At 43.1% G+C, this 18,289-nt stretch overlaps 1 protein-coding gene across 4 annotated transcripts in view; it reads left to right on the forward strand.

Annotated features, from left to right (window-relative positions):
* The window catches only part of nrp2b (neuropilin 2b), a 108,103-nt gene that overhangs the window by 51,863 nt on the left and 37,951 nt on the right, over window positions 1-18,289 (forward strand). For all 4 annotated transcript variants that reach the window (XM_044053211.1, XM_044053206.1, XM_044053204.1 and 1 more), the window contains exons 4-7: window positions 6,819-7,046; window positions 9,025-9,180; window positions 9,286-9,455; window positions 11,998-12,153. In XM_044053211.1, coding sequence (XP_043909146.1) covers window positions 6,819-7,046; window positions 9,025-9,180; window positions 9,286-9,455; window positions 11,998-12,153 — 710 coding nt within the window. The remainder of the gene's footprint in view (window positions 1-6,818; window positions 7,047-9,024; window positions 9,181-9,285; window positions 9,456-11,997; window positions 12,154-18,289) is intronic.

Genomic DNA, 18,289 nt, shown 5'->3' on the forward strand with positions numbered 1-18,289 from the left:
ATAGTGTTGGCCCCACAGCCATCTTGTCCTGTTCCCCCTGAAAGCATTCCACACATGCCTGCTTAATTGAGTCCTGAGCCCTGTTCCCCTGTGACACACACACACACACACACACACAACATCCCAACAGACCAGTACCAGCAAGTGAGAAACACTGACAACAGCACGTGTTGTGTTAGTAACCTCAGCCCTCTCACACTCACACACACACACACACACACTGAGAGACACTTGGTGAACTTGAAACAACATGAGTGTCAGTGTTCATGCCTCAGTGGTCGAGGGAAGGGATTTATATGGTTTATATGAGATGATTTGATTGATGATGCTTGAGTTTGCATGAGTGAGTGCAGTTAGAGGTGCATGCGTGGTGTTGGTGTGGAGTTTGAGGAGCGAGCATCTTAAGTGTTAAGTCATACTACGTGCTCCATTTGTGCAAATATGTGGGAAAAAATTCATCCCTATGTACGTTAATTTTTCATTTGTCTGTTAATGTTATTATTCCACATCAGGTGATGCTTTTTTACACCTTCCGTTTACTGATAGTCTGCAGATGTTTTGTTTGTTTCTATCTGTATAACGTGAGGAAAATGTCAAGAAAATTGGGATAGACATTTTTTTGTATAGTCCGCCTAATGCAACATCGCTCAGGCCAAAGGTGGCAGATGTTGGGCTGACAGGAAAAACCCAGACTTTCTGTATAGTTTTATTTTTCCATGCGTACAATGACTTTGTTGGACTGGATACAAACATTTTTTTTTGCTTTAGCGATATAAAATCTGGTTTAAACCCACAATGTAACCCTGTTAAAATCATTAAAAAATGCTAGATAAGATATATATGTGATCTGTCTGCTGCAGCATCTCATGTGTCTGGTATTTTACAGTCCATCATGGTTTTTGCTTTTCTTCTCTCGGTTCCTTTATCCCCTTGACTGACTAATTTGGGGCCGGTCTCTGACCTAGTCCTGCCTGTTTTGGAGTCTAGGTTTTCAAGAAATGACAAGACTGATGTGTGTGTGGTTGTGTGTGTGTGGGGGGTGAGGGGGTGCATGTTGGAGGAGACTGTCCCCCACTGTCTGGGTGTCCTGATTACTAGACCCCTCAAAGATTAACACTGTAATCAGTCTGGAAACAAGGGTTAGGGTTCAGATACAGACACAGTATTTCCTCTGGCTTTACACGCACATTCTCCCATTTGTGTATCAGGCAGAGAATTTTCTGATATCCACATGACTCTTGTAATATAAAGAGCCATGAACGTGTGTGGTCTTGGATAAACAAACACGCTAACAAACTAAAAGTGGGCTCTACACTCACACAAAAATGCACATACCACACTTGTTTCTGTTTATGGCTCTGTTGCCATGGATACTGTAGTAAAATTATAGCCAATATGCACCCAGCCACCACATTACAATGACCAATCAGATTTTACTGCCTGGGGAGTGTGCCCCCAGCTGTTATTGTGACCCAGAACTCAGCAGACACACGCAGACAGACAGACGTATATGAATGCACTGATGCAGACTGAACGGTCGGTCACAAATGCAGGGGAGCTTGCATGTCTGCACGGAAACATTAACACATTTACTCACTCACTCGCTCTCTCTCTCACTCTCACACACACACACACACACACATACACATGCACACACTTATTTCTGTCACTTATTGGGACATTGCACTGACCAACATTTATTCCTAGCAGACTTATTCTAATGTTAACCACAAGCCTCAACTTAAGTCCGTTGCACATCAGTGTCAATTCAAATAAACAGCAAGACATTTTAACACACCCTCCAAAATAAACCTGACAAAAAGAAATAAAAAAAAAGGTGTCAGGTATGCACTGGCCTTCAGACTAAAAATAAAAAAATACAAAGACCAAATGTTTCTTTTTTCAAATGGTTCTTGACAAAAACACACACACACACAGGTTTACGCAGCTCTTCACTCCCGAACGTTAATTTTAGTCAGTCTAAGACAATCATTTGGTTTTCTCAAGATCCGACTAAAATCGAGCTAGTCTTAGTCAGACTAACATACCTGGATAATACGATTTGTAGTCTGATTATTCCTGCGTTATTAAGCTTAGTCACACGGGAGTCAGACTTGGCGCTCATGTATGCACCAAAGTTTCCTCCCTCAGTCTTTGACCCAGAAGTAGAAGGAGACGACGTCTAAACTTCAGTACGGTTGCCGTACTGCACAGCAGCCAAAACATACAGAAGCACATCTCACTGTTTGCTGTTTGTTTTTCTGTGACGTAAAGGTCAACTGGAAACTGACTCGCAGTAGTTTATGGAGAGATACAGCGAGGTCAGACGTACACGGCCAATAAATAGATTTTCTCCTCCACATACAGTATATACTCGGACTTGGCAAGTTGTCCCGTTGCCTGTCTTAGTCGGACTATGGCCTTAACTCGATTAAACTGTGCATGTAAACGTACTGACTTCCATTCATTTGAAATCCAGCTTTAGCCAAAACCAGTTAATGCTTAACCCTAACCTTAACAATTAAATGATTAAACCTTAACAGTTCTGACTCATAAGGACCAGATTTTGGTCAGTGTTTTGCCAGAAAAGTTCCTCAAAAGGTAACAAATACAAGAACACACAAACACGCACACACTCCCCGGTGGTGTAATGTGGAAGTTATTGTGACAATTCGTCTAATAACTGCTGTTGTTTACATTCTGCCTGGTGCCTGCAGGCACTTCCTCTCTGCTTTTCAACGCTGTTCACATCCAGTCAGTTCATCCAGTCCACACAGTCTAACCAATCGCGGCGCTTGCTCGTCCCTCCTCTGGCTTTCGTTGAGCTAAGTGGATCCAGATCTGCCTCAGTGTTGAGTGGAAGGTACTCTGTGGTTTGAGAAGCAATGTAACAAATACTGAAGGCATGATTTACTGGAAAAAAAAAATGCACATCAAACCTGAACCAGGAATAGAATCATTTTCTTGGGGCTGCAGTGCAGCATATTGTGCCCCCTTTGAAAAACCCTCACTCAAACAGAAGCTTTGCTCACTCTGTGATTTATTCGACTGAATGCTATTTTTCACTTTGCCACCTACTGATGGGGATTTCATGAAAGACACAACACTTTTTCTAGATGTCTTTTCTTGTCAGATGCTTTTTCTGTCAGAAAGGACTTGCTTGCATTGATTTGTTTGCAAATATCAGGAGAAAGGAGACAATGTTTTGACTGATTATGAACCGAAAATGCTCCAAGAAGCCTCAATTTCACATACACGTCAAACTCAGAAGAGAAATGTGAAATTCTTTTCCCCGAGGTTCATCATCGAGGGAAGCTGGCCAGCAGCTCTTAGGAAATTGCATATGGGTAGCCAAGAGGGTGATTTTCCTGTGACAGCTTAATTTTATGTGTCAGCAGTAATTTGGTTGAATGGTGTGTTTATTACTGAGGGAAATCCCTGCTGTGGTTCAGCGACAGAGGCTTGAGTTTCAGCACCATGAGCCTCCGACATAGATGATGCTGAGGTGAAATCCAAAAAACATATGCGTACACCAGCGTGAGGTTTAGCAGGAGCTGCCGAGTATGAGTGTCAGCTGTGTCCGCGTGTCTGTCAGCGGGTGTGTGTTACACCTCAGCTTCATCTACGACGTGCACGTAGGAGATTGGCGGAGGAAAGTGGAGGAATAATTTGGGGTTTGATCCGATGAATATTCCGTCGGCTTGAATGACAGGTTGAATGAAAGTAGGCACCTGCATGCCAGCTAAACCAGACACACAGACGCATACATAATTCATGTCGGGAAACACTCACATATTATATGAATTAAAATATTTAGTAGTGCTCTCAAACGATGGGTTAGGGTTAGTGATTAATCGCATTAATGTCATAGTTAATCGCAATTAATCACACATTTTTATCTATTCTAAATGTCCCTTGATTTCCATTATTTTTTTCTCATTTTAATGCTCTTATCAACATAGAAAATTGGAGACGGAGAAGCGCACAGCGCTCGCCAGCCACTCAAAGCGTAGCGTTAGCCTACTAGCTAGCTAGATCCGGTGTGTTGTGTTGCAGTTTTTCTGACGATACTAGTTACTAAAAAAGTGTTTGTTTTGCCAAAAAGAACGTTAATCTTGCGATAAAAAAAATTGACGCCATTGAAATGGGTTTGCATTAACACAGTTAATAACACGTTTAACTGACAGCACTAATATTTACACACTGTCATGTCATCCAAACCCACTCATGACATTATTTACATGACATCAGAAGAAACTCATTTACTGAATTTCATTTGTCAACACACCCAGATAATGTGATTGAGGGTCAAGCTACTACTACGCCTGCCAAGCTAGCCTGCATATTCTCCACAGTTTCCAGTTTTAAACCCAGAAATAATAAAAGAAGACGGTAAATGGAAGAATAAGACAACAGCAAAAAAGAAAGTATGGCAGAATTCTGGCCGGTATATGTTTTCTTGGCTGATTTTGAGGCCGATTTTATGCTCTGTGGGCTTAAGGAGGTGTATATTTTTAAGCTAATGGATGCTTCCAGGTAGCTTTGTGCTAAACCTCCTAATACTAACAAGCTCAGATGGGTTGTTTTGCCCCCCACCAGAGTGTTGGCGGAGACACACACACACACACACACACACACACACAGAGAGAGACTGGCACACATCAGCTGAACCCCACCCCACAGTGAAACACGTGTTTCTTTCAAACTTGCCCAATTTAAACAGATGGGAAGTGAGTAGAAAAGAAAAGGAAATGGGACAGTTGGAGAAAAGGGAGTGATGGAGCTGTGACTGGATGAAAAGAGGCATGGGAGGATGGTCAAGGAAGAACAGCAGGAGAGAAGACAGAAAGAAAGAGCAGACAAGAAAGGAAGGGAAGTGTGCGGGGAGTACACAAAGTTTAATTAGGAAGGAGAGGTGAATACAGAGGGTGAGCAGAACAAAAGAGAGATCACTGGACACAAAACAGACAGATGTACATCATATAGGGTGCATGTGTTTCCACAGAAAGACCCAACTATGTTTGAGGGACAGGACAGACAGAGACACGACCCCCTCCCACCCCCCGAGAAGAGACGGGGGGGGGAGAAAAGAGGGCAGAATTGTTTTTGTGATGTTCATGAACATGAAGTAATGAGAAGAGAACAAATTGCTGCCGGCAACAGAACTGGTCAGGCATTCACTCGCCGCGTGCACGCACGCATGCTCGCAGTCACGCAGAGCCACACACTACCCAGCAACACACTCTGCAGGGGGGCCAGACACTCAGGGAACCCCATGCGAGACAGTGTGTGTCTACTGTATGTGGAAGTGTGTGTGTCACTTGCGTCTGAGGTCACAATAACAAGTAAATCAGACCCTGAAGTCGGAAAACAGATATCTCCGTCCCACCAAAAATAGATGTCATGGAAAATGATCGCATCACGGAGACACGCGGAAGGCATTCATGTAGATTAGCAAACAGATTAGAGCGTGCAGAGGCTACATAAATGTATCAATGCTCTATTGTAAGCGGGACATGATTTAGTCAAACACGCAGACAAGTAGACAAGTATTCAGCTGTGGTATCAGTGAGATTCTGTTTGTGAGAGAAAAGCAAAGGGAAGGGACACGAAAAAACAAAATCAGTATTCCTAAATTTGGTTTAGCAGAGAGTTAGCTTAAACTAAATTGGGTCACAGCTTAGCTAAGATGGTGACTGACAAACATACTTTATACTAACACACATTACTGTACAGTGTACCTCTCTATATTCTTAACATTGTCATCATTTATTCATGCGAGCACACAAGCACAATAACAGACACCCGCAACAGAGAAACGGGTTATCATAAGAGGCTTAAGTAGTGTGTGTGTGTGTAATTTGGTGCAACCACACTCCATAATATGTGCAGTGTGTGTGCATGTATTAGTAAATAGGGTCTTACAGTCATTTAGAAATCAAGATCCCCAGATTACCTCCATGCAAATCACTGTGCATATGAATGTGTGCGCGCGCACAATGATGATATGCTAAGCACAATAATCACCACTCAGATTTTGTGTCTGCCACTGTCCTCGCTGGTTTTCTGTTTTTCTCACACCATGTCTCTACCTTGTGTCAGGAGATAGTCGGGAGGATACAGCCTCTTGCTCAACGACACAGTACACATGCAGGCAGATGCTTCTTTTTTTATCTGGATACTCAAACGTTGCCAAACGTTGTCTTCTGTACTTTTTTTTTTTTACTTTCTCATGTTCTTCTGTATATATTTGACCTTGTTCAATGTTAAAAGTTTAGTTTGGTTTGGCCTTGTCTTAAGTTTTGGTCAACTTTTCTTATTCTCATCAATCGTATTTAGATTGTACACAGTTAAAAATAAAGTTCATCCTTTCCATGTTTATTTAAAGTACACAGTATAGGCTCTAGCCATTCTATGATGGAAAGTCAGATAACATGTACTCGGTTCTGCTTTGCTGTTTCCTGGGTTAGTTTAAGGTTCATGACGTATTCCAACCTCAGCATATACTATAATATCTAATATATTTAACATCAACATCAGTGTGAAACTAAAAGGGATCTCTTTCTGTGAGAAACAAATAATTAACAAGTCATTGAGTGTTCTAAGCTCATGTGAGCACACACTGACAGGTGAGTTAGGGCATTGCTTTATTCATCAGCTGTACTTGTAGAACAAACCATCACTCCAAGTCTTTTCATTCCTGTAGCAATTCACCCAACTCACAAAAATTATACACTGGGATAAATAAAGTTGTACTTGTTTTGTAAATGTCATGTAAAAAAACACTTCTTGTGTTTTTCCGTGTCCTCTCACCCCAGGTTCAGACTGCTCACGTAACTTCACCAGTCCCTCAGGTCTCATCGAGTCTCCAGGCTTTCCAGACAAATACCCCCACAACCTGGAGTGTTCCTTCATCATCATCGTCCCCCCCAGCATGGATGTCACGCTCAGCTTCCTCACCTTTGACCTGGAGAATGACCCCCTGCCAGGCGGAGAAGGGGACTGCAAGTACGACTGGCTGGAAGTTTGGGACGGACTCCCCGGAGGTGAGACGTTGATCTTTTTAAGACTGTGAATCTGAAAGATGATGGCATGTGTTGGTTAGAATTTTGGAAAAATGGACTGCGATACAGATGCTAAACCATGAGTCAATACACGGAGCAAAGAGAAAAAGTGTGTTCTGCCCTGCCTACATCGTTATCGACTGACATAGCAACTATTTTAGTAGCTATGCGTTGGAAGATGAAAGCTAAGCTTACCGGGAGGATGTTGGCACGTTCTCTAGAGAAAGAGCGTAACTTTTAAAGGGGAAAATATCTCAGAGGAGGGAGAAGAGAGGGATGCTGAGAGAAGGAAGGGTAGAGGGCTGGGATATTTCTGGTCTTCCTTGTTGGAAGGGTTGGATGAGTTTAGAAGGACACATCTAAGGAACACAGATTTTGGATCCGTTTTCAAGGAACAGAAGCAGTGGAGAGAAAGAGAGGAGCATTGGAAGGGCAGTGGAAGGTCCTCCGATGCTGGAAGATGAGAATAAAGAATGGCAACGCTGAGATGAATAAATGACGACCAGAAAAGCTCTAAGAGAAGAAAGAAACATGAAATCAATCAAGCTGGAGAAGTGGGAAGCAAAAATCTCTCCGTCCTAAATTGTTTTTACATCTTTAGGTCTTATTCTTTAACAAATGAAGACATTGTAATGGCCTATTTCTTTAGATTTAAAGCACTTAGAACTCACCAGCAGCAAAGCAGAGCAAACAGTGGTGCTTGTGTCTCTATGAATAACTTGACTGTAAATAGGGATTTAGCCTGAAGTAAGAGTAGAAAGGTCAGTAAAGGTGGTAAAGAAAGATGAGGGTGGTTTAAAGGAGAATAGAATCAAGGCATAACATTTACACCTTCTTTTCAGGGGATTTAATAGAGGACAAGCAAGGTTAGGAAAAAAGGAGATGGTCATAAAGGCAAAGAAAAAAGAGAGCAGTGAAAGAGAATGAGAGCATTAAAGGATTCTGGTCTGAGTGATGAAGAGAGACTGCAAGAAGGAAAGCAGGATGTAAGGAAGAGGAAGGACAATGGAATTAAGTAGGTGGACATTGGAAGGTAGGAAAATGTCGAGGTGAAGGACTTAGCTTTCTCCTTTGCAGCGGTGCAGGGACCCAAACAGGAAGGAAAAAGTAAAAGCAGGAAAGAGAACGACCATGTGTGTATCTCATGAGGTTAAAAGGTGTGGGAGGAAGGGAGGAGATGCTGAGAGGAAAGCTGGCCTGAAGCGCTATTTATTCAACAGGGAAGGCAGACGAGGATGAGATGATACATAACCCGAGACCTTTGTTTATCTCAATGAAGGAGATGGAAAATCAGTCCCAGCTGACATTGAGTCAAAGACAGGGTACATTATGGACAGCTCAACGTCTGTAACTATGCCAAAAAAAATGAGCTCTATGAATTTAAATTTGATATCCTCTTCTCGTCCATCAAGTAATGAGCTTTTACCATTATTTGCTCAAGAGCCCTTTTCAAATGTCCACCCGTTCCAAAGGGGAGGGCAAAACAAATCAATAACCCTGACTGATTGTCAGCTATTTCCTTGTCTTTTAGCTCCTCCCACTCCTCCGCCTCCTCCCGCTTCATGAGTGCTTGTGTGTGTGTGGATCTGAATCACACACTCGTCTATTTGTGTTGACGTATACAAGTTGTGGTGTTACAGAGGGAGACAGTAGAGGGTTCACTTCAAACACAAACACACACACACTACTGAAAAGCAGAAGGATGTTGACAGGAGTGGGCGGAGCAATAAGCATATGTCAGGGAATGGAAAACAGTGTAAGTACAAAAAGACAAATGTGAGCGCTGAGGGATAAAGGGATTGAAAGATTAATAAACCACTGGATTGTGATTGTAATGCAGTTACAGCGTCAGATCATCATTTAAACCAGTAAGCAAACAAATGATGATGTGCTATGGAAGCCGCTGACAGATTCTGAGCAGACCGGTGAATAATCAAATCACCGTTCCCCTGATTGGCAGTGGGCCCTCTGATTGGCCGCTACTGTGGGACCAGAGTGCCTCCTGAGATTCAGTCGTCCACTGGGATTCTCTCCCTGTCCTTCCACACTGACATGGCCGTGGCAAAGGACGGCTTCTCGGCGCGGTACAACATGACGCACAAAGAAGTCAGTGAGAGTGAGTACAAGTCGTCAACACAACCTCGCCGATTCTGTGGGTGCAGTGTGGTTGATTCACTGGTACAATAATCATCCAAACCTGGTCTCTACCTGTCTTCTTCAGCTTTCCATTGCAGTAACGCCTTTGGTATGGAGTCAGGAAAGATCACAGATGACCAGATCACAGCCTCATCCAGTTTTTATGATGAACACTGGCTGCCACGACAGGCCCGACTCAATTATCACGACAATGGGTGGACGCCCAATGAAGACAGCAACAAGGAGTATATACAGGTATGTCTGTGTCCTGCAATTGTATTATTTAATGACTGATTCAAACACAATCACGACTCTTCACTTTAAGAGGACGTTCTAAGCCTTTGTTAAACCCAACCCGACAAAAACTGGAGCTTCTTTTTTTATTTCTTAATGATTTAAATGGAAAAACTGCTTTTTCTTGTGATATTGTTATGATTATTAACTAATGACCAGTGCAGCAAATCCAGCTCTCACAGCGGTTTACCCACACCTCACCTAAACCTCTCAGATATGTGACCTCTTGAAACAAAAAACAATACTGAGTTACTGGCCTTTGACCTCAGTTGTACCAAACACTGATTATTTCTACTTGTAGTTTGTCTACTTGATAAAACTCTATCAGGGTTTTCTTCTTTCCAATCACTGGGTGACCTCTTACATTTAGCCTGTGGCTACTGTGGCTTGGATTTCACACCTCACGTTGGGACTTGCTGGTCTGAACTAATAGTTGTTCATTGACTTGTTTGGCTGCTGGCTACAAAACTCATTATTCCTGGATACGTTTGCTGTCACGCTGCTGGAAAAAAAAAAGACTTTGTTCTGCACAGCTATGGTCGTCCACCCTCTTTAAAACATGTTAAGCTAACGCTACCTGTAATGTAAAATAGAAATGATGAATCAGAGAGTGGTGATGATTTTACTCTACTTTATTTCAAAGTGTATATGCACAGAACCTCAACAAGAGTCCCTCAGTCTCATGCGTTCCTTCCTGTCTTACCTCCGTGACAGCTAAAGACTCTCTCACTCCACAATTATGTCACATTAACATGTAAAACACTAATCACCTGCTTTACAACTTTTTTTTTTTTAATCGATGCTCCATATAATTAACTTTCACGTCTCATTTGGATTGTACTCTTTGTGATACGTTAAATCTGTTGTTTCTGTAGTTTGCTGCAAATGCAGCGTCTGCCGCTTGTAAAAGTTGTCCCTGTGGTCACCAGTGTTGTGGTTGGGTCACTGCGTTCCACAGAGGCTCTCAGCTGTTCTCTTACATTAACACATAGCAGAGACCAAAGACCCTGCGTGTGTGTATTTGTGTGTATGGCTGCCCGTCCTGACAAGCAGCTGTCATAAATGCCAATGTGCCTCTCCTTGCATCTTGCACCCCGTGGTTTCTTATAACAGTGTGTGTGTGTGTGTGTGTGTTTGCTGAAATGCTCACACAGCATTTACTCCAATTAAATGTTTTTTCTATTCTACTCTATACTATTCTATTCTATTATGCTCTATTCCTTTTTATTCTATTCTGGCTTAGTCCAGTGAGGTGTGCTGCAGATTGATGGTGTGAGCACTGTTGGCTCCATTATTCTAACAGCTCTGTGATTGATGAGGAACCTTTACAAGGAAGCCTCATTTTGCATCTCTCTCTCTCTCTCTCTCTCTCTCTCTCTCTTCGATACCCCCACCCCCCATTGCCGCTCCTTTCTTTTCATCCTTTTCTCACTTACTCCCTCACCTTCCTTCTCTGCTCATCTGTTTCTCTCCTTAGTTCCGGACTATCGATTAGTTGTCTTGGTGGATCTTTGTCTGAACCTAAGCATGTAGGCATATGTGTGTGTGTGTGTTGGGAGTAATCTAAAACACCTGTCTCTCTGACAGATAACAAACGCAGCCTTTTTACCTCCCCTAGTGTTTTGTACTATACATCCCAGTGGGACACAGCACACACACACTTAGTCAACACGCTGTGCACACACACACACGCAACAAGTTCTGATTAATCTGCTGGTATGAAGAGCCTCAAAGGAGGAAAATAAATGTTAAAATCTGCCGTACATCTTTGCTCATTGTCGGCTCTTTAGTTGTCTGCGGCCGCCTCTTGTTTTGTGAAGTGCTGTCTATGATCTCCGGTCACAGTCGCAACATGTAGATGAGATAATTCATCTAAATGGAGAGCTTACAAAGTGAGAAATATGAGATGCTATTATAACTATTAAAATCACTAAAAGGAATGAAGTGCATCACATTTTGAAATATTTCTGCAGCAACAGTAAGTCGGTAGTTCAGTTATTTTCATCCATGTATCTGTGGCACTTTTTAAACATAACTAACAAAAACAATATGAGCTCTTGCTGCAGTTTGCACTTTTACATCTTCAGTGTGCACCTTTCTAAAGGGACCTTTAAATAAAGAAGGGTGAGGTCGCCAGCATCCACGTACAACGCAGCACAGCTAGAGCAGCATGCCAAACACGTAGCATGGCCTCCACAGCCAGGACGGGGAGGTGATTATGGCTATTGTATATGAGGAAATTAAAATGAGCCTCAGGTCATTACTATCGATCTGCCAGGAGAAAGACACAGAGCGGAGAGGAGAAGCACAGAGAAGGAAGTGAGGACGGGAGGAAGGAGAGTTTGCCGGCTTAGAGATTAGACATAGAATTAAATTTAGATCGAGGGTGACTGAATGGTTATGTGTTTTTTTTTTTTGCTTTTATTGTGAAATTTCTCCCAGAAACCAGCTGTCTAATCAGTTATTCACATTATGCAAATGATTCCCTCTTCCTGGCCAACAGGTGGATCTCCACACTCTGAAGGTGCTGACAGGCATCGCCACGCAGGGCGCCATTTCCAAGGAAACCGAAAAGGCGTACCACGTCACCACCTTCAAGCTGGAGGTCAGCACCAATGGAGAGGACTGGATGGTCTACAGACATGGCAAGAATCATAAGGTAAGCGAGGCCTAGTGTAGGCCTGAACAACTATGGGCAATTAAAAAGAAGGTCTGGATGCTCTTAGGTGACGTGCGTGCCTCGACATGCGCCCGCAGGAAAGTGGTGGAGCGAAATATGAGATGGAATATATATACAGCAAGAGTTGACCACAAGCCCAACATTTAACCCGTGTCTGCAATTACAGCTGCTATTCAGCTGGCTTCATTTAAAGGTTTATGACCAAGCCAGAATCAGCACACGTCTCCAAGCTCCGAAGCGATTCCTTTTACATCACTGAACGCAAACTGCATTCACGCTGCAGGCCGCGTCTCACGTCCCATCTGGTTCCTGTTACCCAGAGTCCTGCTCACTGCTGCTGACTCGGTTGGAACGGGTTCCGACGCCGTTTGTTCCAGAGGTGTTAAGGCATGATGTGTCAGTGGAGTGTCTGTTTCATTGGAGGGTGAGAGTCAGTTAGAATTGAAGCAAACTGGTTGCAGCTGTAATTAAAGTGGCATTCCAGCGGTTGTGGCTTTTGTTGTTTTTTTTCCATCGCAGCGGTCGCATGTATTTATCCTGCGGTCTGCCACGTCTAGCTACGTGCTATAAACTCTTACTCCTTCATTAACACTAATGCATGCACACGCTCTTAGATGCTCATTTCAAATACTTCTTTTAGTGCGTGAAGGAAACAGGAGATCCAGTCTAACCATGTAGGGTTCCTCTGTGGACTGCAGATCCCATTAGCTTTACAACTGGAGCTGAACACTCGGGGAAAATATGAACACATAAAACTCTGGGAACTGTGTTGAAAGGTAATCAGGATAATAAAGTTGATGGTATGGTAGAATGACTATGATTAATAATAAGTGAGTGGGAAGCAGGCTCCTGTAATTAGATTTACAGCCATTAAGCTTAGTTGAGGGCTAAATCAAATACAGGAATGATGACGCCGGTCTTTAAATTTGTGTTGTATGGAGGAGAGTTGCAGTCATTGTAAAATAAATGTAAAAGAAATCTGATCAGTCAATTGAGTCCATGATACAGAGGTATATTGCTGACACTTCAGTATGCACGATGCATAAATGATGACGTTTTAAGCTACTTGTTGGTATCACCACCTATAATCCCCCCTCGATTCTCCCGTTATGGCCCTGGAAAGCTGCTTGAGCACTGAACACAAACATTATAAGAGTGTGTGTGTGTGTGTGTGTGTGTGTGTGTGCATGCATTTGCAAATTAATGCGTCTTTGAAGAGGAGGGGGATAAGAATAAATCAGCAACAGAATATGGAAGAATATCAATGTCACTGTCTCGAATGAACTGGCAATGGTTGTTTGGCCTCTCAGTGAGTCAGTGTGTGGTGTACAGTAGTTTGAAAGTTCAGCTCAGGGTCATCCGTCGTCCTGTTGATCCTTTATATCATATCGTCTTGCAAATTTGTAGATTTTAATCAGATATATGTTTATACGGTAGCCTTGACCGTCCTTACACATGCACTCAGTGCCACGAGGGGGCTTAATGGGGGCTTTGTTTTAACTTCCACAGAGAAACAAATACACGGAAAATAATAATAATAATAATAATAATAAAAACCCAAAACACAATAAACACTGCTATTTGCCCCGGTTAAAGTTACTGCTGGTTTCAACTCAGCGTTCAGATCAGTTGCTTAACCTGTGGTCTAAAACTTCCGTCCCTACTTCCTCCATCGTATCAATCCAAAAACAGAAGGGAAACGGAAAAATTAAATTACTATTTAACATTCAGCTTAGCTGTTCTCGTTTCTATTACGTTGCCCTCTCAGTCATTTTCTCCTGGCGCCACACCTGCTTACACACTGGCCTTTCTGTTATGTGGCTATAAAAGAAGGGAGAAAAATGAATAGAGTGAAAACAATAGTGTCAGCATCTCGGTGCAAAGAAATGACCAGACACGCCTCAGATGGCCAGTAAACATCCACCTTGTCGCCCCGGATCTCTCTATCATCTTTCAGTGTGTAAGTGTGAGTGTGCGTTTTATGTCAGAGAGAGACACATAAATCACTCAGCAGCACCGGTCAACGAGATCTTTCTGCAGCCTTTTATTGCTCAGCTGTGTAAAGTGCTGCCCCTGCATTCACAAAATACCTCAACAATAAATAGTTTTTATGATTGGGAGGAGAGAAAAAAAAGACTATATCACAATTGTTAATTTACTATGTAAATCTCTCTTCCACTCTCTTCATTGTTCGTTCCTTCTCTCATCTCATCGTCGCTCACTTCTTGCCTCTTTTCCGTCCCTTGACGCTCCATCATTTGTTCTCCCTCCCTCCTGATGTTGCTGGGAAAAATCATGAAATGAACAAGTGTTTTTTTGTTCGGTGTGTGCGTGCATATGTGTGTGTTTGTGTGTGTGTGTTTCTCATGTGTGAGTTCATCTGACAGAATTGTTGAATTATTGCTTCAAATGGTGTTTAATGAGGACAAAGAAATGAATGGGAGCCACATGGACGGAGAGTGTGACTGTCGGTGCTTGTGCAAGCTCACACTTGTGTGTGTGTGTGTAAAAACACAAACATTGACAAATACATGGACGCATGCACAGATAACTGTTTCGAAACCTAAATTTGTTATGTGTTAACTTTAGTCACACATGAGTATCTCCTTATAAAGACACACACACACACACACACCTGGAAGCCAGCCTGTAGGGGTGGAGCTGCTGTCACGCGCCATCATGATGATTTGTGCGATCTGTAATGTATTTGATAATGTCCTTAAAGGCCTATTCTGAACCAGATGGGACATATGGAATACATGTTAACTTTTTCTGAGGCAAGGCAAAGTAATATTCACTGACAGGCTCACAAATGACACAGACTCAACACACATGAGCCAGAGTGAGCGCTTGATTCGTAGCCAACTTTTTCTTATCAGCATCTCCTGGTTTTTTTTTTTTTTTAACTGTGCAGCAGCATATTTTATATCCCCTCTGAACGATCGGGTCATGCCCAACCACTCTCACTTTGCATGGGAACCCACGTTATACAGGAACGGGATAAAATAATGACATAATATCTGTAAAACTGCAGCGGTTTTATGATTCAGCGAGCTCAAGTGGATGCGAGCTGGGTTATAAGTGGGCTGCCCACATGACGAGGAAAAGGGAGTGTTTTTCAGTGACCTGAAGCCTCGGGGTGAGAAATGATGTTGTCTTAGTTTGAGTCTTTGTCAGGAGGAGTTTGAGACCTTCTGATAGTCGAGCTACGCTTAAGCATGATGTGTTACAAATGTAATTACATCGCCCTCCTGAATTGCTGCAGGCGGAACTGTCTGTGGCCATTACAACGCTGGACCTCGGCCAAGACCAAAACCTCCTATTCCCACCTTAATCTGTGGGAGGGAGGATGATGGAAAGAGAAGAGATGGAGGAGGGAGACGTGGGTGGAAGGAGAGGGAGGCCGAGGCATCGTGATGAGAGGAAAGTGAGGGAAAGTTAAAAAAAAATTTGCAGAGAAAGAAAGACAGGAAAACACAAGCAAAAGGTCAACCAGTCAAGCGCCGCGCTGATGGCGAGAGGAGGAATCGAGCAGTGCACAGGGAGGACGAGAGGTGGTAACCAGGGGGAGAGGAGTGCAGTTCATAGGGGAAAAAGTGAGTGAAGGAATGAGGCAGAGGGGGAGAAAGAAATGTTCACATGGGAACTACAGAGCAAAAGAAAGAGATGGACGGATGAACGGAGTTAAGGAGGAGAGTAAGAATAATGAGAAAAGCAGACGGGTGTTGACCAAACGTCCCCCTGGACAGATCAGAGGTCCCAGCAACACAGCCTGAAAAAGATGTCAGGAGAGGGGAAAGAAAATAAAATGACAGAAGAGAGGGAGGGAGGAGGGCTGCGAGGTGAAGGGAAGGCAGCAGGCAGAGGGAGGTCAAAGGAGAGCAGTAGGAAAGAGTTGGTGACAAATGAGGAAAAAGGAACTGAGAGTAAAAGAGAGGGAAGGGACAGAGGGGGGGTATGACAAGAGGGTAACACTTGGTTTCTGACATTTGGTCAGTAAAGTGTGTGTGTGCGTGTCTCTCACTCACACATGCACAGATTTAGCTGTAAAAGACAGATAGCATGAAATGACGAAATGAAAGGAGATTGCTCTTGTTACTATTTTATAACTTCATCTACACACGTACGCTCAGAAACACACAGCGTGGACATTTGAATAATTTAGCAAGTCTGTTCTGGTCCTTGCTGACTGACTGACTGTGGCCCTACAGGCTTATGACATGACTACACACACACACACACACACACACACACAGGTGTACACACACATACACGCACACACACAGGCGTACACACCTGGTCTCTTCTGTCCTTTGACATCAGCATTATTCCTCGTCATGTTCTTTTCCGTTTCCTGCGTGGATTCCAGATATAGTTGTATTGGTCAAGTTTCTGCTTTTCGCTCTTTTGTGTTGTGTGTGTGAGTAAGTGTGTGTGTGTAACTGGTATTCCTCATGTTGTGGGGACCTATGTCTGTTTACACACTCACATTATGGGGACATAATGTTTTTAAGGTGAAGACAGTTTTTAAAGTTAGGATTAGGGTAAGGTTAGGGTCACAGGAAGTCTACAGGAAATGAATGTCATGGAAACCAGTGTGCCTGTGTGTGTGTGTTCGTACTTGTATTTGTTACCTCTTTAGAACTTTTTCTGACATAAACACTGACCTTGTCAGGGCCAGTAGTCCAGCCAACTAAAACCTGGTCCTTAAAAGGCAGAACCTCATTTCTGAGGAGCTGATTATGCTATGATTTGAATGCCGTTATGTTTAGGTTTAGGCATTAACTGGTTATGGTTAAGATTAAGGATAACGTATGGATTAGGTCGTCCTAATGCCTTGAAAGAATAGCTGAAGTCAAGCATCTGTTCACCCGTGGTGTCAGCTTCCTGTGTCTCTTAACACGGGTGGAAACTTCAGACCGTCAGCACACACCTGCACAAAACACACAGACGGACACGCACAAAAGAACACACACACACACACACAATAACATGAGTCCGGTCGCAGGTGTAGTCCATTAGCTGATTGATGGTGAAGCCTTTCAGGCAGAGGGAATTTAGGAGTTTAAGACCTCGGGGGAAGCCACATATCCTCTTTCACTTCCTCACTGTGGATTCTCACTGTTCCGCCCGGGGAGGGACTTTGGTTAATCTGTGGTAACAAAAACAGTACATCTGTTGTAGTTATCCAAAAACAGAAGGAACCGCACTTAAACGTGACAGTATCTTAAGTTTTGGGTGGGGGCAGACACTTGCTGCTGCTCGACATGAGCAACTTCCTTCATCTGACAAAGGAGACGAAAAAAAAACATTTATGTGGAATTACAGAGACACACGGTAAACTGGGGCGAAGCCACCACGCAGTGACATCATGAATATGCAAATGATTGCATGACATCATCTAGAAATGCGGCGCGATATTTCCAGCAGTTACAAGACTGTTTTTAACCGTGCCCTCGACTTCACACATTAACATAAGCGCACACATACAGGAGGTTTTGACCTTTCATTTAAACGCCGCCTGAACCCCATGCTGTTAATGCAAGCCATGTAAGACGAAGCAACCGGGTTTGTATTACCCTATCATGCGCTTGTTATTGCCACGGTAACAGCTTGCCTGTTGACATTGATGACATGTGTGGGCACCTGTAAATGGCTGCCAGATGTATATAGGCTGTAGCTAGATTGTTTTAACTTACAATTAAGGCACATGTTCACTGCTGGTTCTTCCGCAGATGGATGTTGGATCCAAACTGGGGATAATTTCCACCAACATGTGCTAAGTTGGTTAATTAATATGTTTTAAAAGCCAAGTTCAGTCGCCTTTTGTCATTATTGTGACGCCACCGTCTATGACCCCTTCATTTCACTGTGTGGCTGTTTTTAACACAAACAAATGGTACATTTTAAAGAAAATCTCTCTCTGCTGTGAGTGATCACGCCAGCGTCGGGAACAGGAAGGTCGAAACTTCAGTTTAAGTCGCACAGCAGTGTAAAATGTGACCCATGCTCCCTGTAGAAAACAGGCATATTTAAATCGTGACAGTGTTGTTAGCCTCCCATTTATTCACAACATTCTTGACAGTCCCATTCGAACATAATGTCTGTGTGTGGT

Source organism: Solea senegalensis, linkage group LG2 (assembly GCF_019176455.1).
Source record: "Solea senegalensis isolate Sse05_10M linkage group LG2, IFAPA_SoseM_1, whole genome shotgun sequence".
Lineage (NCBI taxonomy): Eukaryota > Metazoa > Chordata > Actinopteri > Pleuronectiformes > Soleidae > Solea > Solea senegalensis.